We start from the raw sequence: 23,421 nt of genomic DNA on the forward strand, positions 1-23,421 counted from the left end.
AATCCACATCCATGGATTTAACCAACTTTGGATCGAAAATATTAAGAAAAAAAATTAAGAAAGTTCAAAAAAGGAAAACTTGAATTTGCTGTGCACCAGTCACTACTCTGAACCCATGCAAATGAGGTTATGTGTAGGCATAAACTGCTGTAGTACTTGTTGTTTTAGGATTGTTTGCCTTGTGTCTTGTTTGCTTGCAATAAAGTGCTTGCAAAAACTGAGAAAGCATTAAACGTGTAGCTGGAGGACATGTCATTGAAGCATATCTCTACTGATGGCAAAATTATCTATGAAAAAGCACTTAGCCTTTATGAGCACAGTTGTGGGGGGCAGAGGAGTACAAGAAGGAGTTTAAGGCTAGCAAAAGATGTAGCTATGTAAAGCACCACAGCCTCAGGAATTTAAAATCAGAGAATCGGCATTGGATACAGCTGTTTACATAACATTTACATTGTATTAGGTATTATACATAAACTAGTGATAACTTAAAGTGTATGGGAGGATGAGTGGAGGTTATATTTAAATAATATGCCATTTTATATAAGGGATTTCAGCATCCATGAATTTTGGTATCCACAGGGATCTTGGAACCAATTCCCCTTGGATGCCAAGGAGTGACTGTAGTACCCTGTAATCAGCAGCAGTGTTTCAGTAGGAATTGATGATGGATGGGTATGTTGTGCATACATATTGCATGCATGCAGCAGAAGTTAAAGTGTGTTTAGTTAATAGAATATTCCTAGCCAGTATTATAGTTTTACTATCTGTAAAAAAAAAAAAAAAAAAAAAAATCAGTTGCCTGCAGAAAAAGTTGGTGATTTATTTTATTGTAAAATAGTGGTTTGATCACCATTTGTAAGACCCAAAGTGCAGTTTTTAAGTTGCCACCCAATTATATTAGCTGTCATGTTTATATGAAATAGTGAAGCTCCTATGAAATCGGACATTTGTTATGGCAACTTTTTCCTTTATTTTTCAAAAATATTATCTCTGTTTAACACTAGAATTACCAAAGCCAATGAAAAAACTCATAATCCCAGCCCACCTTAAATCCAGTCGCACCTCTCCATCAGCGTCTTTTGTGTTGTAAATGTGTTGATAAGCATAAGAAGCCTGCTATCCCATCCCCCCACCGCTGCAGGAAGGGCAAAAAGCTCAAGCCTTGTTTATCTGGGAGTGAGGTACCTGGAGCTGTAGAGGGTAAATAATACAGTACTGTCTGCTCAAATCCAGCTAAATGCAGTCAAATTGTTTGGGCAGTGTTTCATAATACAGATGGACAATGACCCAAAACATACAGCCAAAGCAACCCAGGAGTTTATTAAAGCAAAGAAGTGGAAAATTCTTGAATGGCCAAGTCAGTCACCTGACCTTAACCCAATTGAGCATGCATTTCACTTGTTGAAAACTAAACTTCAGACAGAAAGGCCCACAAACAAACAGCAACTGAAAGCCGCTGCAGTAAAGGCCTGGCAGAGCATTAAAAAGGAGGAAACCCAGCATCTGGTGATGTCCATGAGTTCAAGACTTCAGGCTGTCATTGCCAGCAAAGGGTTTTCAACCAAGTATTAGAAATGAACATTTTATTTCCAGTTATTTAATTTGTCCAATTACTTTTGAGCCCCTGAAATTAAGGGATTGTGTTAAAAAAATGCTTTAGTTTCCTCACATTTTTATGCAATCGTTTTGTTCACCCAACTGAATTAAAGCTGAAAGTCTGCACTTCAACTGCATCTGAGTTGTTTCGTTTAAAATTCAATTGTGGTAATGTGCAGAACCAAAATAAGAAAAAAGTTGTCTCTGTCCAAATATTTATGGACCTAACTGCAAATCATAGGGTGTATGAGAACAAGAGGGCAACCATTAAGAAGTATAGTAGGGAGGCTAAAAGGCAGTTAGAAATGAATATAGCAGATAAGGTGAAAGATGACCCAAAGAGATTCTTTCAGTACAGGCAGTCCCCGGGTTACATATGAGAAAGGGACTGTAGGTTTGTACTTAAGTTGAATTTGTATGTAAGTCGGAACGGGTACATTATTTTAATAAATAATATTGTTGACTGACTGTAACCAAGTGCTCTGCCAATGAATAATGCAGTTTCACCTCTCTCTGACCTTTTTATTATTTCTACTTTATTTTCAATGGTGATGGTTTTTCTCTTCTTTACTGTATCACCAGCACTTGCATCAGATTTGTGTTTCAGAGACATTCTTGAAGGGTGAAGACAAAAGGTTAAGGTGAGCTCTTCTGCACAGCACTGTACACGCTATCACAGCAGGATGGCACCCGTCGTCAACACGTCTTATGTACTGACAAGAGACAACTTCTTGCTATGTGCGTAACAGTACAAGAAGGCTTGCTATTGAGAATGAATGGGGCAGCGAGGGTGGTTCATACCCGCCCACCACACAGTCACCTCCACTACAGTATGCTGTCTGCAGCATCTGCCCACCGAGAATGAACACGGTGTGGCCAAAGGCGGGTAGTGAATCACCCACCACCGCCCCCATTCAACAGGCAGCCACCCGATGCACACTACAATGCTGCCCCCCGCCGCCCGGTTCACCCTCAATGGCCTCCATTCAGCCACAACTGGGTCACCACTTGCAGCATTACTGGCCACCCACTGAGAAGGAACGGGACAGCCATGTGTGATGAGCGGGCAGTGAAACGCTCCCTCCGCTCCATCCAGCCTGCGTCCAGTCAGGAGCAGTAGCTGCGGCAGCGTAGTGGGCGGGCAACGAACCGCCCCATCAAGCCTCCGTTCTACACACGAGCGATAGCTGTGGCCCCGGTTACTATGGACCACAGGTCACCGCTTGCTGCTGGGAGCTGCCCGAGGGACACTACACTGCGCGAGCAGCGAAATCGCCCTCCTCCTGACTCCGTCCAGCCACCGCTTGCAGCGTCCCCAGGCCGAAGATGATGGAGTGGCAGTTACTGAGTTGCATGCGTCGCAGCTGTGGCCCCATTCGTAAGTCGTAGGTCGGATGTCCGTAACCTGGAGACTACCTGTATTTTAGTAGTAAAACAATGTGGCCACCAGAGGGCACTCCAGCTGCCCAAACCCCAACATAGATAGATACAGACACAAGTTTGCCACACTGCACACGTTTATTATAGTGGGGAAGTGCTTTTCCCTTGCTTTGCACGGCAGCACAGTTCCATAACAGTCCAAACACAATAAAGACAGTACTTTCTTTTGTTCTTTCTCTTCCTCGTTCCTTCTCCACTCCTCTGGCAAGCTACGGCTTCTTCCATCTGACTCTGGCTCTCAAGTGAAGTAAGGTGGCTCCTTTTATGTTATACCAGGGAGCACTTCAGTTGGCTCATCAGTGTTAACTGGAAGCACTCCGAGGTGTGATGGAAACCCAAAGTAGGGTTCTGCAGCTCCCCCTGGTGGCATCCATGGAACCCAATAGGCTTGTGCCGAACTACAACTCCCATGGAGATCTGCAGGAATTCGAGGGAATGTTCTAATGAATTTCCAATTAAAAGGCTTCTGTTTTCATTTTTTAAGTATACATACACAAATCTACCTAACACAACCCTTTTACTCCTTTTACTCCACAGCAACTTTGGATACCATAACTAATATATACGGTACATAATATGTAGATATGTATAATATGTAGATATTATACATCTTATGATTACATCTTTACATATTACATATTACATACATTACATATTATACATATTATGATTACATCTTGCCTGAAGAAGGGGCCTGAGTTGCCTCGAAAGCTTGCATATTGTAATCTTTTTAGTTAGCCAATAAAAGGTGTCATTTTGCTTGGCTTTTCTCTACATTCATAATGGCTAACACGGTACACCACCCTAGTACTACATATATATATTTTCTCCCTTTGTGGATCTCCAGCTGCAAATATGCAAACCGTATCACAGACCTACTCTTCCATTCATATATATATATATATATATATATATATATATATATATATATCCATCCATCCATCCATTTTCCAACCCGCTGAATCCGAACACAGGGTCACGGGGGTCTGCTGGAGCCAATCCCAGCCAACACAGGGCACAAGGCAGGAACCAATCCTGGGCAGGGTGCCAACCCACCGCAGGACACACACAAACACACCCACACACCAAGCACACACTAGGGCCAATTTAGAATCGCCAATCCACCTAACCTGCATGTCTTTGGACTGTGGGAGGAAACCGGAGCGCCCGGAGGAAACCCACACAGACACGGGGAGAACATGCAAACTCCACGCAGGGAGGACCCGGGAAGTGAACCCGGGTCCCCAGGTCTCCCAACTGCGAGGCAGCAGCGCTACCCACTGCGCCACCGTGCCGCCTATATATCCATCCATCCATTTTCCAACCCGCTGAATCCGAACACAGGGTCACGGGGGTCTGCTGGAGCCAATCCCAGCCAACACAGGGCACAAGGCAGGGAACCAATCCTGGGCAGGGTGCCAACCCACCGCAGGACACACACAAACACACCCACACACCAAGCACACACTAGGGCCAATTTAGAATCGCCAATCCACCTAACCTGCATGTCTTTGGACTGTGGGAGGAAACCGGAGCGCCCGGAGGAAACCCACGCAGACACGGGGAGAACATGCAAACTCCACGCAGGGAGGACCCGGGAAGCGAACCCAGGTCCCTAGATCTCCCAACTGCGAGGCAGCAGCGCTACCCACTGCGCCACCGTGCCGCCCGCCGCCTATATATATATATATATATATATATATATATATATATATATAATAATTTATATATTTATATATAAAATAAATTTATATATAAATCTATGTGACAGATGGCTGGCATCCTTACTGCCCCTTAAATGGAAGGACATAGGGGAGAAAGCATGCACGGGCCATTATCTCCTCCAGACAGAAAGATGGCAGCACCATGGTTTCCTACACGGCATCATGGGAACTGGAGTTCTTGGAGTCAGTCCTGTTGAATTCCGTCAGTGCCACCAATGGATGCTGCAGGGACTTGAGAGCTCTACTTTGTCAGGCTCTCACCTCACGTGGAAGTGCTTCTGAGCTACAGCTTCGGAGCAATGGAAGTGCTTCTGGATGTAACATAAAAGGAGCTGCCTGCCACATTTGAATCGAGTCAGGAGGAAGGAGGACAAAGTTTTCTTGGAGGAGTGGAGGCAGTGATCGAGAGAGAGAGAGAAAAGAGACAGAAGATAAGTATTACTGCATGCTGCTGTGCTTCTGTACTGTGCTTGGTGCGTGGGAAATGCACACCTGAACAGTTTCCCACAAAAAAATTCTTTCTTTTATTTTATACTTGTGTCTGAGTTTTTGTGTTGGGTGTTTGGGGAGTTGAGTGCCCCCTGCTGGACACAATATACATATACAAAATGCAAAGTTGACTGACAGACTTCCTCAATCACTCACTCATCATCAAAATCACTATTTCCCGTTTAGCTAAAAAGCTGAAATTTGACAGGATGGTGCATCTATGTCATTAGGTATCCACTAGGAAAGGACATTTTGATATATCAATATTTAGGGGTAACATAAACTGGAAAAATAATACCTAAAATCTGAAAAATTATTTGATTTGTGACGTTGTAGAAAAAAGACAATTAACTGACACGATTTTTTATTTGTTGATATTTGTTGTTAAAAATGCCCTAGTGAATGGAACATTCTAATGTCCCTTTTGTGCAACACTTGTTGACAAGGATCGCACTGAGAAATAGGGCATGCCAGTTTATACAAATGAAAGTCATCTGCATAAGCAAAGTTCAGTGAAACTTGAAGAACATGCATTAAGTCAGTGTGCTGTAAAGCTCAAGTGCTTACCTGGCACTATGTCTGCGAGGATTGTCAATTTCTCACAACTGATCTAGTAAGAAAAGTATTTAATATATATCACATCTCCCCCATATCTTATCTGCAATCTTTTGTAGTACTAGGGTGTTGTACCGTGTTAGCCATTATGAATGTAGAGAAAAGCCAAGCAAAATGACACCTTTTATTGGCTAACTAAAAAGATTACAGTATGCAAGCTTTCGTGGCAACTCAGGCCCCTTCTTGCCTGAAGAAGGGGCCTGACAGTCAGGCCCCTTCTTCAGGCAAGAAGGGGTCTGAGTTGCCTCGAAGGCTTGCATACTGTAATCTTTTTAGTTAGCCAATAAAAGGTGTCTTTATTTGTTCTTTATTTTGACTTATATGATTTCTTGTATTAGGAATTTGTTAGTTTTTGCATACCCCTTGGGGTCAGAGCGCAGGGTCAGCCATTGTACAGCTCCCCTGGAGCAATTACAGGTTAAGGATCTTGCTCAAGGGTCCAGCAGAGTAGGATCTCTTTTGGCAGTGATGAGGATTTGAACCGGCAACCTTTGGGATACCAGTGCTGATCCTTAGCCTCAGAGCCACCACTCCACCCCAATTTTGCTTGGCTTTTCTCTGCAATCTTTTGGAAATTTCCATTGTGAAGACTACAATTCCCATTAGCCGATGCATTGCTCTAGACGATTTCATCAGCGCTCTCAAAGTTTAAATTAGAGCATCAGCAAACATAGCATGTAATCAAAGGTAGCTACTGCTGTGTTTTTTTTTTTTTTTTGTTTGTTTTTCCCTTAACCGCTTAAGGGTAAGAATTTCATTGTCTCACTGGATTACGACATATATCTTAGAAAGATCTGCTGCAGTGTCTTTCACGCCAACACCACCAAGGACTGTATGTAGCATGTTCAACATAAAGGACATTAAGCGAACTAGTAATATTAGCCCCTGATTAAATAATAATAATAATAATAATACAAATATTGTATGCAGAAAATGTATACACAAATGACAGTCACAGGTGAGGAGGATACTGAAAGGTGCACCAAGATCTGTACCGCTAATGTATGCTGAGTGGCTGTGGTAAAGTGTTTTTGTTTTATAGCTACCATTTTTTCATGGAGAGAGAGAGGCTTTGTATCTCATGTCATATAGACTCGTTGCACAGAAAGAAAAATCCACTGAATTTATTCCATTGAATAGCACATAAATATTATTATCAATATTCAATTGAGTTTATTTAAGTAAATTGTAGTTTTTGACAAAATTACTAGGCTAAGTTACCGGTAGTGTTGCTAGGAGATCATGGTAAATGGCCTGGGTGCTCCCTGTGTTAAAGTTTGCATGCTCTTCCTGTGTCTTATGGGTTTCTCTGGGTGTTTTATAGTTTCTTCCCGCTGTCCATAAGTATGCAGGTTAGATGGATTTGCAAAGTTAAATTGGCCCTCATGCATGCATGTTTGGTCACCCTGCAGTGGGCTGGCATCCTGTCCAGAGGCTGTTCCTGCCTTGTAGCCAATGTTTGCTTGGATAAGTTACAACTTCCCCAGGACCCTGCTCTGGATAAAGTGGTTTGAAGATGGTTGAAAGGATGAACAAAGTTACTCCAGCATGAATTGGTTACACTCATTTTAGCATTATGCAATTGTCTTCAGCTATATGATATCTTATACATCTAGTTATTATTTTGCATATCTTTTGATTCAGTTGTAACAATTATGTTAGAGAAAGCTTTACTTGCTTTTCATTAAAAAGCAGGTTTAAAATAGTTGTGTCAAATATTTTATTCCATTTTTCCACAGATTACCCTAAAAATGGATCCTGCTATTACGTAGACTAGGGTTTCTTAATACCAGTTCTCAGGCTAATTATCAATATTGGTTCTTTGATAATTAAGTAAAACAAAGTTCCCCTCTACCATCTTTGCTTGTGCACCTTCCAGTTGTTTTTTTTTTAATTCCATATAAACACTTAATTGTAATATAATCAAATCGCTTTCTTCTAACTAGTGTCAGAAGAATTACCAGGAAACCTTATAAAGGTCTGGGGCAGCCACCCATATATTATGCCCTGGCTACAATTTGGTAAATTTGTCATCATATTATTTGCTCCGAGTCCAAAACAGAACTAATTGAGAGGTGTAAAGATGGTGGCTTTATAGGCCAAGACCAGAAGTGATGTCATCGGGACTGGAAGTGATGTCATCCCTGGTGCCAAAAGTGGCATTATCGTTCGCACTGGAACCGGAAGCATGTGGGCTTTCCTGTAGATGGTCTGTAGAGGATTGAGAGAGAAAAAATCAATACATCTTGCCACCCCCTAGTCTGGTGTGGAACTACCATTATTCAGGCACTTTGGCTGCCTCCCATGCGCACTAGACACTAGATTGAATTTTATTTTGACTTGACTCAATAATCACATTTTAAGCTCAGACATTAAAATACTAAATTAATTCCATGTGATTTGTGCTGTATTATTCAAAAGTGTTTTATTCCTTTTTTGGTGATGATAGCATATAGTGATGAGAAAAATAAAAAGCCAAATGCTAAGTAGCCAGTGGAGTAGTCATGGATGTTTTGTGTTGCTGCATTATTGCACTTTTTCTGGAAGTTGTACAGTACAGACTTAGTTTTCCACCACACAATTGGTGTACACCATTTGGTCATTGCTGCCATCTGAATATACCATTTATTTTGCTGGTGGGTGGTGATTCTAGTTTAATAACACAGAAGGCAATGTGAAGTGTTTGATGCATGGTTATGTTCAAAAAGCAAGTTTAACAGTTTCCTATTTGGCTTCAATAAAATGTAGCCCCCTTAACTTTTACACTCTTTCCTGTTTGTGTGTGATTTTCAAATAGTTACTTTTACAAAATAAATTTCTATAATTTGTAAAAATGATTAAGCTACTTGTAGGCTTGTGTATCTCATTGTGCATGTTACATATGATTAGTTCACTCCCATTAATATCAGACCATCTGAAGAGCTCACAAATAAATGATTCTGGTAAATTCTTTGGAATTCTGGCAGGTCCTGACTTAGGAAATTGCTGGGTCAAGTTTCCTGGGATACTTGTTCACTCGTGCCCTTAACCTTACAGTTTACTAGTAGTTTTTTGGGATGGTTTGCAAATTTAAATGGGCTATTGAGTAAGTTTCCAAGTTTTTCTGATTCTCAATCTTTGTTTACTATTTGTGTTTGTAATCCTTGTTTACAATTCCTTGAACCTGGTATTTGTTCTGCTATTTTACCATATCTTTGTTTTGATTTTCAGCCCATCTTTTTCAAACACATTTCTGTATGCTTCTTTTGGCAATGACATAATTCCTCACCATTTGTGAAAGACTACCAAAAGTTAAACGCTTTCTTTAAGAAAGGGATGAAGACTCAATGAATTATGATGACATAAATTTACAGATGTCAATATCCCTGCTTAAAATGTCAAGAATGTCTGTTTGTAGCTGCCTATTGACTTGTGTATCTCTCTCTGAATTGCACTGTATTGGCAGGTGGTTGGATTGTACCGTCTCTGTGGTTCGGCTGCAGTCAAGAAGGAGCTCCGTGAGGCCTTTGAACGAGACAGCAAAGCAGTGGAGGTCTCTGAAAACCAATATCCTGACATCAATGTCATAACAGGTAGGCTGTCATTTTCAATATTTATTTTTCAAATTAATCAGCCTCCAGTTGAACTGGCATTTGTAAGACAAATGAACAATACACATGGTGACATGGTCTGTTTATTTAGTAAGCCAAAAAGGATCCTAGGTAGTGCCTGTGTCAGTGTCAGTATTATAAATAACCCTGCCCCAAGTTTCTGGAAAGCTGTATTTCCTTTGGGTATGAGCAGGTGAAGCCTGAAAAATAAAAAATAAAAAAAAATCCTGACATTTCCTGCTTATGACAGTTCAATGAATTTGGAGTATTTATAGTGTAATATAGTGTTTGTACCTTTAATGGACCTTGTGATACATCTGTGTACTGTATATTTTATGTGAGCATCTTTGTAGAAGAAAAATAAAAGTCACAAGTTACATAATTGTATCCAACTGCACAAGATTTCTACTTCAACCCTGAAAGGGGTTGTAGGCCCTTGGATGCAATTCCATTTGTCAATAATTTGATATTTATAGTGACATAACATACCTAACAGTCTGAAAACTACATAATCCAATTAATGGTCTCTTTGGGCAGAAGCAAACCATATATGAACATCCAGTCAGTTAAACTTATTGAACATCCAGTCAGTTAAACTTATTTACACACTCACACTTAAACTGGGCTATTTTAGAATCAACAGTTTGTCTATCATTTCAACAAATAAATGAAGATATGAAGAAATGAAAACTCTATACAGAGGAATTCATATTCAGGATGCTGGATCTGAGTGTCAACAACCCCAACAAATGTGCTCCCCTTATTCCTGAACTTCATATCACAGCAGCATATTTTCCAGCAGCAGAAGGTGTAACGCCTGGACCAAGAAAAACAATGGGAACAAGATTTTGTCATTTTCTTACTGTACTAATTTCTTTCCAGTGAATTGTATATTTTCTTGCCTATCTGTGTATAAATACAGCATTGCAGAGAAACCGACAGGTAGCAAAGTGGAAAAAAAAACTTGGTAACAGTGTGTTAGAAACATGTAAATGGACTGCAGGTGAAGGACATTAAAGATGTTTTGGAAAAACAGGGTTTAAATCTTGCTTACGACCACTACATGTACATTCTATGAATAGTTTATCTCAGAAAGCCTGAGTGATTAGCATGCTCATGGGATTTAAAGGTTAGGGTTAAGACTTGGTTTGAACCTACTTTGAAAAAACCTGAGGCTTTAATAAAGGGAATTAGAAAGCCACTTTTGCAAAAAGGTTGCAATTTTTTAGAAAGAAACATGTTGCTGAATTTAGTTTTGCAAACAGTTTAACAATTTTCTGCATGATGTTTAAAACAGAGCGTTGGTCCTTGAGTACTAATGTATTCTCAGATAGCACTGTTTTATAAAATACTTAATAACTCAATTAATAACTCAATATTGTAAATCAACATAGTAATAAGTCTCGGATTTTGCACACCACTCAGAGAATGACACAGGGGCACAGTTCTCATAATTCCAGAATCCCAGATTCCCACCCTGAGGACTGTTTGTTTGGGCTTTTGTTATGTTTAGTGTGGGTTTTCTGTAAGTTCACTTGTCCCAAAGATGCACAGATTTGATCAACTGGAAATTTAAAATTGTCCTGGTAAGTAAATGTTAGGTGTGTGTTCCATCTGGATGCCAATTTCTATTTTCAAGCTTGTTGGGAAATGATTACATGCTGATTTGTGTAGTGCTGCAAGTGGTGTTGCCAAGTGCTCCACAAATAATTCTGAAACAGAGTGGTAGTAGACTTTTGAAGCAGACATTTTTTTGAAGAAGACATTTCCCTAATGCAAACTTCAAGTCTTGTTGTACGTCAACCAAACAATCCTCACGCACTTTGACAGAAGCTTGTGTGTAACCGTATGTATAGACGAGCCGTCGCATATACAATATATTTCCTGCCTTTTATGCACAGCTGTGATATGTAATATAAATGACCAATCATGCTATACATCATTGGAATGTTCTGAACCTAAGCTATACAATAATAAAAGCCTTTCACTGTTTGTAGATTGATGTTGGTGAGATCTTTCATAAAAGCAGATGCACTCAGCTCATGAGGTGCTGCTCGCCTTGGAATATATGTATGCAAATTGCATATTTTACTAATGAAAGAGAGGAGACAATATGGAAGTTTCAGACAGCTGTGCAATAATTTAGAAAATCAGAAAAATTTCAAAATGTTCTTTGTTAACTGGAGTTTGGCTGATCATCCCTTGTCCAGGGCTTTATTTTTCATTTTAAGTAATTTTTAATGGAGCATACATGGCTTAAACGAGCTACATAATATAGTGCACATTGATTTTGGACTATCCCAGTCCACAAGCGTTACAATCACAGGACAACTGAATGATGAAACCTTGTCTGTTTTTAACTGAACTTGTGTGACTAGTAAATGAGCAAAGTGCATTGACGTGTATAGCAAGGTGCTAAACTCACACTGTAAGGTCTGTGTTTGTTAACTTCACTAAGAAATTAGTCACAAATAAAATATCGAACAAAATACATTTTTTAGGAGTAAACTGAGATATTTAAATTGGGCGGATGTGCAGAATTATCCTGTAAACCTTCCCAAATTGCGTTTTATATTTTTTTTGATACAAGGGTCCAAACCTTGGCTAGTCATAATCAGACCTGCATTATTACCAAAAAAGGATATTTAATTATAAATACCATTGAAAATACTATATTTGTTTTTTTTTACATATATACATCATCAGAATGTTATACAAAAATCATGTATTCCAGTTTGAATCATCTTTATTTTTTAGTTTTAGACAACTAGCTCATTTATTAATTATATCAGCAACCTGACAATACCTTATTTCCCTGCTTTCCATGGGAGTTTTCCTGTTCATTCAGTATTTACATACATTTGGTCCAGAGATTTCCGTTTCCCCTTACAATCCAAAGATAGGCAATTAAACCGATAGGTGAATTGGCTCAGAATGAATGCTTGTATAACTACACCTGACAAGGGACTAGCAGCTTATCCAGGTTTGGTGCTTGTTTTGATGTTTCTTGCAGCTAAGATAGGCTCTGAAAATTTCAAACAGTAGATGGGTGATTGCTAAAATATATGCTAGATTTAAGCAACATATTAATTCAAGCAGTTTTTTGCACAAATTTCAAATAGTCTGGCAATGCAGCTATATATAAGAACATTATTCTGTCACCTATTACTACCACACTGTGTTTAGAGGCTCTCAGCTACATAATTCCTTAAGCCTTAATTGATTTATAAGTACTGCTCTGATGGTGACCTTAACTTAAAAATTGTAAAAGGTACATTATGACTCCTGTCTACAGACTGCATTACAAAAGGTGAAGAACATGTCGAAAGGCTGCATTGGACCAGTGTCTATATTTTCCTTTAATGTCATTGTTGCTACTCTAGTTTGAATTCTCATCTGTAGCTTCTCTGTGTTAGTGAACAGAATGCAAATTGCTTCAGGTTATTTTCACACTCCATTCCTACTGCACAGTAAATATAATGTTACCAGATGTACAGTTTGGTAAGACAGTGGGCCACCTGTGGAGGCGTGCACTTTGCAACCGCAGATACCTGCCGAGGGCTGTCCACGGAATGTAGCCATGGCCTGGAAAGGCTGACGGCTTGACTTGTTGGTTTTGGGAAGAGGCCCGCAGTGATAGTCTTGCATCATGTCTGCTTTAATCTGCATGAATTCGCATGTCAGGGTAAAGCACACAGTTAACAGCCGAGTGCCTCAGAAGAATGGGACAGCGCTGGAGTGGATATTGGGCTTTGCTTGCTGTCTAAATTTGCTCTCTGGCTAGAGTGGTTATAGTGGGGGATGGGTTGTACAGCATGGAGGGACTTGATCAGCAGTAACTTGGCAGTGAATGGAAGCGCTTAAGGGGGGAGTGGAAGGAATAACTGCTGTGTGTTACATGGCTAATTTAATACCGGAAAGAGTGAAAAAAGATTAGAAGCATCTGAATTTCACTTACAAAAGCATATGCAGTTCAAGTACATTCATTTTCTTCCCTACTGATTTGCTACTCATTCACTATTACCTTGCACAGTGGCAACCTGTTATGTTTTTTTGGTCCCAAGTCATTTATTTCTGACTATGTATCCAATATTGCACAGTGTTGTCTTTTTTTTTGAGCAGTAGTACTGTGGTGGATCTACCTGTGCTGGAAAGGATACCGGTAATGAATTATGTGAGGATTTTGTTATATCTTAATTAGTTTGAAAGTATTCCATTGACCAGCAGATTCAAACTTGGGGTGATATCTGTTCTCTTACTTTTGTTTTAGCTTTACAGCTCTGTTGTCTTTTATTAAAAAATTGATATTTAGGAATGTTAAGCATATATCCATCCTAGAAATTGTCCATCCGTTTATAAACCTGCTTATTTCAAGTCAGGATACAGAAGAGATGAAACTTTGGTGTTTTTTCCATACTGTTTAATGTAAACTGATTTAATTGTGTACCGCTAGACTCAATTTGAACTGTCTCATGGTGTCAAAGTAACTCTTCAAAGATGGCAAATTGATTAACTAATCTAAGTTGTGCAGGTATGAGTGAGGTAATTGTATGATGGATTAACATTCTGTTCAGGTTTGAATCATGTAGCTGGTGTAGCATGAAGACACAAAATTAATTTTTGAAATTGGGAGGGAAATCCCCCACCCATTAACTTAAATTTAACACAAGGGGGGATTTCACACTCTATGGGGGGCACTTTGAAATTAATCATTGAAGCATTTTTTAAATGTTACAACTTACTCCTCCCTATGTCTACAGTAGTTTATACAATTTTGAGTAGACACGTTATTTGAAAGGCTGGCTGATAAGTTTGTTATTTCAGCTACTGTAACTTTACATACATTTGCATGTAGCAATTTCAACTCATATTTGGGCAAAAACATACTTGCCAAGGAAAAATTTCACCATTAGAATAATACAAAAAAATTTAGAGAATGTAAAATAATGCATGCTAAGAAAGTACCTTCTTAAATCCATACTATAATGTTTTTATGTCAGAGTATAATGTTTTGTAGCTTTAAAAAAGTTATGCATTCAGCATAAAGCTGTATGTGTGAATGTTAATTTAAGAAGTTTAAGATATTTGTAAAAAATATTTAACATATTTTAACTCTTGTGCCACAGTAGTGCACACTGACTAGCTCAGCTACTTTACAGATGCAACATACTGCACTAAGCTTAAATCTAGCACCATATTACCTATGTGAAGTCTGGATGTTCTCCTTGTGTGTTTTTCTTCAGTGTACTCCTGTTTTGTGAATTGTTCCCAGTGTGAATGTGGGTGTCTGTGTGATTGGACTGGTACCTTGACATCCTTGAGCATTATTTGTAATCTGTGTGTGTCACTGATTATTACTTTTCAGATTCAGGTTTGTAGTGGGATGACTGCCTTTAAAGAACTGATGATTGTGTTTTTCTTTAAATTTCTCAGTCACGAATTAGCAGCTGACAGTCAAATAAAAAAGAATAAACCTTAATGTAAATTCACCAAGCAAATCAAGTCAGTTTCCTCAATTTCTGTATTACTGTTGCTCAAAAATGTACTTCAACCTGTTTTAGCCTTCAATTTAACAAAGTTTAGTTGAGTTTCTTATAAGCCACAGTTTAAACAATGGGCACCACAAGCCCCATGTCCTCCTCTCCTGCTGCACACTCGTAACAACAATGCGGAACATCCGATTGCTGTATTCCAAAGCTGCACATTCTGGTCACGTGCAGTAACAAAAGGAAGATGACATCTATGCATATGACCTTAATAAAATCTAAACAATGAAAATAAAATCAATTGCCAAATAACAAATTTGGCATAACTATAAAATAGTGATTTAAAAATTGATTTTGTTTATTCTTGCAACAAGTTAAGAAGGCGTGCTTACAAAATAAATATGAGTTGGACATTTGTACATTAAAACTTAGAATTCTGTGCTAAATTTCAAGCCCTGAGCACAGCAAAATGGCTATTAATGGTGGCATCACTAGGGGCATTTGGGCATATGACTGTTTATTTTGTACATTGTTTCAGGCTGAAATCACCAAAGGGTACTCTCCACTACCCCCCAAGGGTCTTGGGTCTAAGGAATTAGGTTTAGTTCCCAAGTGCTGTTAGTATAGAGTTAGGATATTTTCTCATTGTTTTATGAGTATCTCCAGGTTTTCAACAAACCAGAATATTCATGATTGTTAGTTTGCAACTGCTAAGTGGCCACGTGTAAGTGTGTGTCTCGGTGTGCATGTGCAGTATGTACTCTGACATACTGTCATCCCAACTTGTTTTTCTCAGTGTGTGTGTTGGTGTGTGTGTGAGTGACTAAGTGAGTGGGAGACTTGTGTTCCATATGAGTTTTCTTTTTACCTTATGCCTGTTCCTGCTTGATTAGCCTGTACTTCACTGCAGATTTGTACTAGGCAAACCAAGCTTAGAAGTCAGATGCATGGACTGTTGCTAATCAACAGATTAAAAGTCCAATTGATATTTTTAAAAATCTGAACACAAGAATGTAAGATTTTGGAAAAAAAGAGACTGATATTGATAATATTTCTAGAGACAACTACAATGATTTTGTGCACTGAGCACATTTTCATACTCTTATACTTAATAATGCTCCATAGTGAAAGGTTCTATGTATGAAGTTGTTAGTGCAGGTGTTTATCAGCTGAAGGAGGCGAGGCTTGAATCCTGGGCCTGGGCATTGCCTGTGTGGAATTTGTAAGATCAAATTGTAGCTGTGTATGTAAATGTGCCAATCAAATATGGTCTTGTTCCATTTAGGGTTGTCCTGTCTTCTACCCAATGCTGCTGAGATTGGCTTCAACCCCTGTAACCTCAATAATATGCACTGCTCAAAAAAATTAAGGGAACACTTAAATCACACGTTGGATTTCAAGGAACAAAATATTTAAGTGGAAAATCTTTATTGAGTAATACTGTGTAATTCATTGGGAACAAAATGATGTAACAACGGTCAATTGAAACCAAAATCACCAACCCACTGAGGGCAAGATTCAATATCACACTGAAAATCAAAGTTAAAAATTGAAATCACAGGATAATCCAAATTGCATGAATTTCATGACTGTGACTCAGTAGTGGTTATGGCCACCACGTACCTATATGCGCTTCCGACAACATCTGGGCATGCTCCTAATGAGATGCTACTTGAGATGTGATGCTATTTGGCAGTACTGGATGCACCAAAAACATAACATCCCACAGGTACTCAATTGGATTCAGGTCTGGGGAAGGTGCTGGCTAATCAGTGGCATCAATGCCTTTGTCATCCTGGAACTGCCTACACACTCTGGACACATGAAGCTGGTCATTGTCCTGCACCAGGAGGAACCCAGGGTCCACTGCACCAGTTTAAGGTCTGACAATGGCTCTGAGGATTTCATCATCTAACAGCAGTCAGGTAACTGTTTCATAGCACATGATGTGTTTTATATAATACTTTGAAACCTTGATATATGAATCCAGATATTTTATTTGCTTGCTATTAGTTAACATATCCACATGATGTGTTTTATATAATACTTTGAAACCTTGATATATGAATCCAGATATTTTATTTGCTTGCTATTAGATAACATATCCTTACATACTTCAAAGGCATGCCAATTTAGACTTTAAATTGACCCAGTATGAATGAGTGTGGTCTGCAGTGAGCAGCTACGCATGTCTAGGAGTGGTTAATACATTTCACTAGAAGCTAACAAGTTTAGCTCAAGCCTCCCTACACAATCATGCATTTTAATATGAAGGAAAATAATGCTATGAGAATTAATGTATATATCATTTCATTTGGAAAGTGTGAATGAGCTATAATTACTGTCTTGTAAATTTGATTTTCAAGCTTACATACAGTACCCCAATATACCCCTTTGCTCTTATGCCTTTCGTATTATTTGCAAACCTTGCATTCCTACTCTTAATTTGACATTTACATATAGAAATCTTGTTTTTTAACTCCATTATTACCTGTCATAAAGTATTATCTGTTGAGCAACGTGCCATTTAAAAAATGTAAATAAGAGTATACAAAATGTTACGGCCCCTGCATTTTACATTTCTTTTTAAATCTTTCTGGGATTTGCTAGCTGAGAATTGAAGATAACTGCTTAAAAGGTCTTTTTTGTTTCAGGTGCACAGTCTTGTTTTGATCAATTTTCTACTTAAAGTATTAAGGGGGTTGGGATGTGGCTTATAACTAGGTTCATAGTTTAAAACAAGCCTTACTTTGTTGCAGAGTAAACAGAGACTATCGCAGTGGGCTGAAATATAGCTCAAGTGCTGTGCACATAGAGAGCTCTAGTTTTGCTGACTTCCACTACTTTGTATTTTTAGAGAAAAAAAGATTGTTGATTGTGTAACTTAGCTTCACAGAAATAATAATCTCTCTTCAAATGGTACCAAAAGATGATTGATTGCACATGGTTAATAGATGTCTATCAATAAAGCTTTATAAATGAGTTTATTTTATAATGTATACTAAAGAGAAAGAAAAAAAGGAATTCTTCTTAACTTTTCTTAAAATTCATCTTAGAGAAATTTAAAGTAACTTTTGTGCCTTGGGGAATTAGAAGTATTTTTGGCATCTGCCTGCTTTTTATCAGCCTTAACTTACAAACCTAAATTAAATTATAAGTAGTCCAAGTAAAAGTAGTCTTCAGCAATTTTCCAATCACCATCTTATGAGCATACATTGAGATGAAACTCATTATTTTTATATCATCTGACACTAACTCCAACCACTACCTTTAAAATTGTCACTATTGTAATGCAGATTTTCATTTTTAAGAGAAAAGATTACGAACCTAGTCCAATAATGGGAAAAAACTTAAAAATGGAGTAGCAAATACTGTGGCAGTGTTTAGTGGTCTGTTGTCCATTCAGATCTATTTGAGGTGTGAAAGTAACCCACACTAGCTTTGGAAGACCCATGCTAACAATTAGAGAGCCAGATGTGGTGAAATTAATGTGTGCGTTCTCCTATTGAGAAGTCATAATACTCTTTAGTGAGAAAAAAATTGATATTCTAAAAAGACAAGTGTTTTATTTACAGAGTTCCCAAAGTGATTCATTAAGACCTTTTTTTTTGCTTTTCTCTTAATAATTGGGTTTTTATTTATATGAAATGTGCAGTAAACCCCTACAGGCCCAGTTTAAAAATAATAATGAGATTAAAATTGATTTGGAAAAAATAAAGTGCTGAGATGGCCAGATGCTGGGACATTTAGATTGTGAAGTTTTTTGAGCAAAACCATTTACACAAATGTGTTAGGTGTTGTAAGTGTAGTTTGGCTGAGGCTGAAGAAAAACTATAACCCTGCTAAGGGGTTATTGCTAAAGGCCACATAGCAAGGTATAATAGTGTTCCCTAGAGGCAAACTTTAAATTTTAAAACAAGAGAAGCTAAACCAAACCCTATGCTACTGAAACATGCTCTGAAATATGTCAGAGGTTAATATTTTCAAAAGTTGTCCAAAGTCAGTTGACCAATTCAAATTTAGAAAGTTACCATTCATTGTGTAACATTTCACCCATCTTCACATCATATTTTTGCATTGTTGGATATACCAGCCAACAGCATGAAGCCAGCAAATTTGAAATAAATTACTTTTTGTGCCATCCCTGGGGTATAATAGCTGAATTTTAAATACTGTATATCAGAACATTTTAGAATGTTGAAGCAGTTGGAATCAAAGTCATCTTCTCTAATTCTGAAGTTGTAGTTGTCTTCTAGAAATTAAAAAGTAATCTCTCTGTTCAGGAGTTTGAAGTTGATATTGGAGGGACTTACATGTTAGGTGCTTTGGGATCTTTTTACAAATGATTGCAGAGTAATTAACAAAACTGGCCAGGAGATTGGGGTATCAGTTGTAGCACTGTAGCAGAAAATGGTCGAGAACAGAGAGTTTTGTTTTTGGAGAAAGTTCTTTGTTAAGTATATGTTCCTATCCTTGTATATGGACAAAGCAATGTCTAATGACAACAAGAATAATGACACAGGTACAAACTGAAAACATAAGGCCCCTCCCTCCACAGTGTTCCTTTCATTCTGTGAAAATGTGAGAATTAGTATTATGTACTGTACAAATATTAATATTGCAGAAAAATATAGGCCGTCCACATGATGTGTTCTTAAATCAGATGGGCAGGTATTTTACAAAAAATTAAATTCGGATATGAGCGTCCGTAGGCTATGCGCCCTAGGAACCAAGTTACCTAAATTCTATAACATTTCAGTAATTATTTACAGCTGTGATGCTGATGTTTCTGATCATAAAATAGGTAATTATGATAGCAATTGACGAGAAGAGTTCATAATTAATTGCAGAATTACGGTATTTGAGGGTTCCTCTAGAGTGCCTCTTTGTCTTGCACGATTTGGCTCAAAAACTAATCAGCACATCATCATCTCATAATAGGCTTAAGTTTCAAGTTTGGTATTTTTCCATCCAGCTGTTTTAGCTGTAGACTATCCTCAAGAAGCTGTCACACACACAAAGACAGACGTACATACATTCATCTTCGAGATATCAATGTTTTTGGTATGAGGAGACCCTAAACGTCGAGGTCCGTTGAAAACCGGAGATTACATTTTTGACGAATCTAAATCTTTCGTTTCATAGATGACAGGTTATGGTGGGGGAGGGCAAAAAGGAAAAAACAAATATCCAACAACATTCCCTGTAGCACAATGGTAGATTCTGCCTAGTGCAGGTTGACTGTTATGAGATATCATGTAGAAGTTTTGAGACTTTTTCATATTTGCCAGCATCATTTTCTCTGCTGCTTGTCAAGAGTTGTAAGAACAGAATCATCATTCCTGATTACCTTGCTAGCTTTAATGGTACCTTCACTTTTCATGATATTGACCCAGTGTATCACAGCATTAAACAGCTCTCTTGCAACCACAGGATTGATAGAGCATATTTTAAAGAGATTATGTACAGTGAAAAATTTCTGAAGATGGTTGTGATTTTGCTATGCTGAAAAAAAATCAATTTGAACTCCAACTACAGAATAATATTTGAACCATGAATTATTGTTCCAGTCATCAACACCATTTTCGTAATATAACTTGGAACATAATATCAACCATAACCACATTCATCATCTGTGTGGCCTACACCAGATATGATTGTAGTATCATTTGATTCAAAGACTTCCAGTTTGATTGTAATAACATTTGTCATTTAGGAATTAACAATGCAGATTAAACTACTAATATGGTTAACTGTTTTCAGTAATAGATTGCTTATTATTTGATAGCTTTGCTGTATATACACATTTTAGAAAATACTGAACTGTTGTTGAAACTTTATCTATACATATTAATAAAAGGCAAAGCCCTCACTGACTCACTGACTGACTGACTCACTCACTCATCACTAATTCTCGAACTTCCCGTGTAGGTGGAAGGCTGAAATTTGGCAGGCTCATTCCTTACAGCTTACTTACAAAAGTTAGGCAGGTTTCATTTCGAAATTCTACGCGTAATGGTCATAACTGGAACATATTTTTTGTCCATATACTCTAATGGAGGAGGCGGAGTCACGTATCGCGTCATCACGCCTCCTACGTAATCACGTGAACTAAAAACAAGGAAGAGATTTACAGCACGAGTCAAACGCAGGAACGAAGGTAAATGACGTTAATTTTTGACTGTCTTTTAATACTGTGTAAGCATACATATTAACACATGTGCAATTAAACGTGTGCATTTACGGGGTGATTTCTCAGGCTTAAAAGCTCGCCTTTTATCAAACGCGGGAACAAAGGTAACTGACGTTGTTCACTGTCTTTTAATACTGTGTAACCATACATATTAACACATGTGCAATTAAACGTGTGCATTTACAGGGTGATTTCTCAGGCTTAAAAGCTCGCCTTTTACTAAAAAGGTAAATGCAAAACTATTTTCAATCATTCTATGATCTGCTTCTCACAACTGAAGGCACCGTGGCTAATGTTATGTCACTTGCTGTCCAACCATAAGCGTTACCTGGTAGGTAACCGGACACTCTCTTCACTCCCTTTCGGGAATCGAACCTCTGAGGTTTTCTTTTGTTCTTAATTAAAATTTAAAAGCAATACTTCACCGCTGCTAAGCCCCTCTAGCGCTGATGTCCCAGGTTCGATTACCGTAAGCAAGTGCAGTGAGTGTGTAATTACATTCACGGCATTCGTAGTCTGATTCACAATCTGATTGTATGGGTGGTTACCTCCCAGGTAACGCTTATCCTTGGCCACCAAGTCAGGTCGAAGTGATCATTCGAGTAAAGGCAGCTTCACAAAAAAACAGATCCTTAACAAACTGTTATTAGTATATTTTCCCTCAATTTAAAAACATTTTATTTTCTGCTTAATAAAAATTTAAAAGCGGTACTTCGCCGGTGCGAAGCGCGTGGATTTGACCGACTGACACATACAGACATATTCATGAGTGCAGGTACTTCGGAAAGAAAGCACCATGTAAACCTAAAGTTTAAATTAAGTTCATAGACCTACAAAAGGTTGCCATTCATTTGAGGCAAGATTGCTTTTCTTCTGTACATCTATACGTTGCATTCTCAAGAGTGTGCTTGCACGGCTTCGGATATAGATATATATATATATATATATATATGTATGTCTATATATAAATATGTAAGCTTATAAGTACTGCCTTACTTCTCTTTAAGAAAGGAAGATGTAATGATACTTGATTTAAACGATTCCATGTCTTCCTGGGTTTGCGTAGCTTATTGTCAATATCTTTACACCTGTTTTTAACACTTATTTACTGAAACGGGCTTTCACGAAAAAAGTTAGGGCTTTGCTACAGGATACACCCTCCACAAGTTAAGCAAGTAAAAATAAAATATATATTTCTGTTTTATTTAAACTTTTTAAGTTCGTATGCATAGCCCCGTTTGGCTGTTTAATTTTTTTTTTTCTTTCTTCAGTGATATTTAATCTCCTTAAAGAAAAAGAACATATCCATTTTACTTTTTTTGTATCTCATTAGTAATATTTTAGTGTAAAAGGATAACCAGTATTTAAACCTTTTATGTTACTTTATACATTTATTTTACACAATGTTGAAAAATTAATAAGAAAGCTACATATTTTGGCAGCTGCTGCTTTCATTTTCAATGAAATGAAAAAAGCTCTCCAAGAGAAAACGTCAATGAAGAAGAAACAGTTTGCACTATCTAAAAATCAGAAACCCTCATTTATAAAAGTTTGCTGCAGATGACTTAACTGAAAATAAATGAATAGTTCCTATGTGTATAATACATATTTATCTATTTTACTTATGCCTTTATTCCACCAACTTACAACATCTGAGGTACAATTTGTTACATTACTTTTGTTTTTTGCAGCACAGGCAGGTGAAGTGACTTCCTCAGGGTCACACAGTGGTGTCAGTACCAGGATTTGAACTGACAAGCTCCGGGTTTACTGAAATATTACTGAACAAAGAAAAAAAACCAAAACGGGCAAATACGGCTATGCATACAGATGTCCATCCGTCCATTATCCAACCCGCTATATCCTAAATACAGGAGCCAATAAGTACATATGTTTATATACAGTATATATATATATATATGTGAATTTATGTATGTATATATGTATGTCTATATATATAAATGTAGATATGTAAATTTGTATATGTATATATATGTTTATGTGGATGTGTATATGTGTATATACGTATGTATATGTAGATATGTGTATATGTAGATATGTATATATATATATGTATATGTATATATATGTTTATGTGTGTGTGTGTGTGTATATTATATATATAAAAGACAGCAACACTCATAACAATGACAACACAATTACATTGACAATCATGTTATGTTATTTTTAAAATGTTTCCTTTTTTTTTTTTCATAACCTCTTTAACACACTACTTCTCCGCTGCGAAGCACGGGTATTTTGCTAGTTTAATATAAGTATGATTTTTA

The 23,421-nt window shown here is 37.8% G+C and overlaps 1 protein-coding gene across 1 annotated transcript in view; it reads left to right on the forward strand.

Annotated features, from left to right (window-relative positions):
- The window catches only part of syde2 (synapse defective 1, Rho GTPase, homolog 2 (C. elegans)), a 99,143-nt gene that overhangs the window by 45,373 nt on the left and 30,349 nt on the right, over window positions 1-23,421 (forward strand). The window contains exon 4 of the mRNA XM_028811526.2: window positions 9,310-9,436. Coding sequence (XP_028667359.1) covers window positions 9,310-9,436 — 127 coding nt within the window. The remainder of the gene's footprint in view (window positions 1-9,309; window positions 9,437-23,421) is intronic.

Source organism: Erpetoichthys calabaricus, chromosome 10 (assembly GCF_900747795.2).
Source record: "Erpetoichthys calabaricus chromosome 10, fErpCal1.3, whole genome shotgun sequence".
Classification (NCBI taxonomy): domain Eukaryota; kingdom Metazoa; phylum Chordata; class Cladistia; order Polypteriformes; family Polypteridae; genus Erpetoichthys; species Erpetoichthys calabaricus.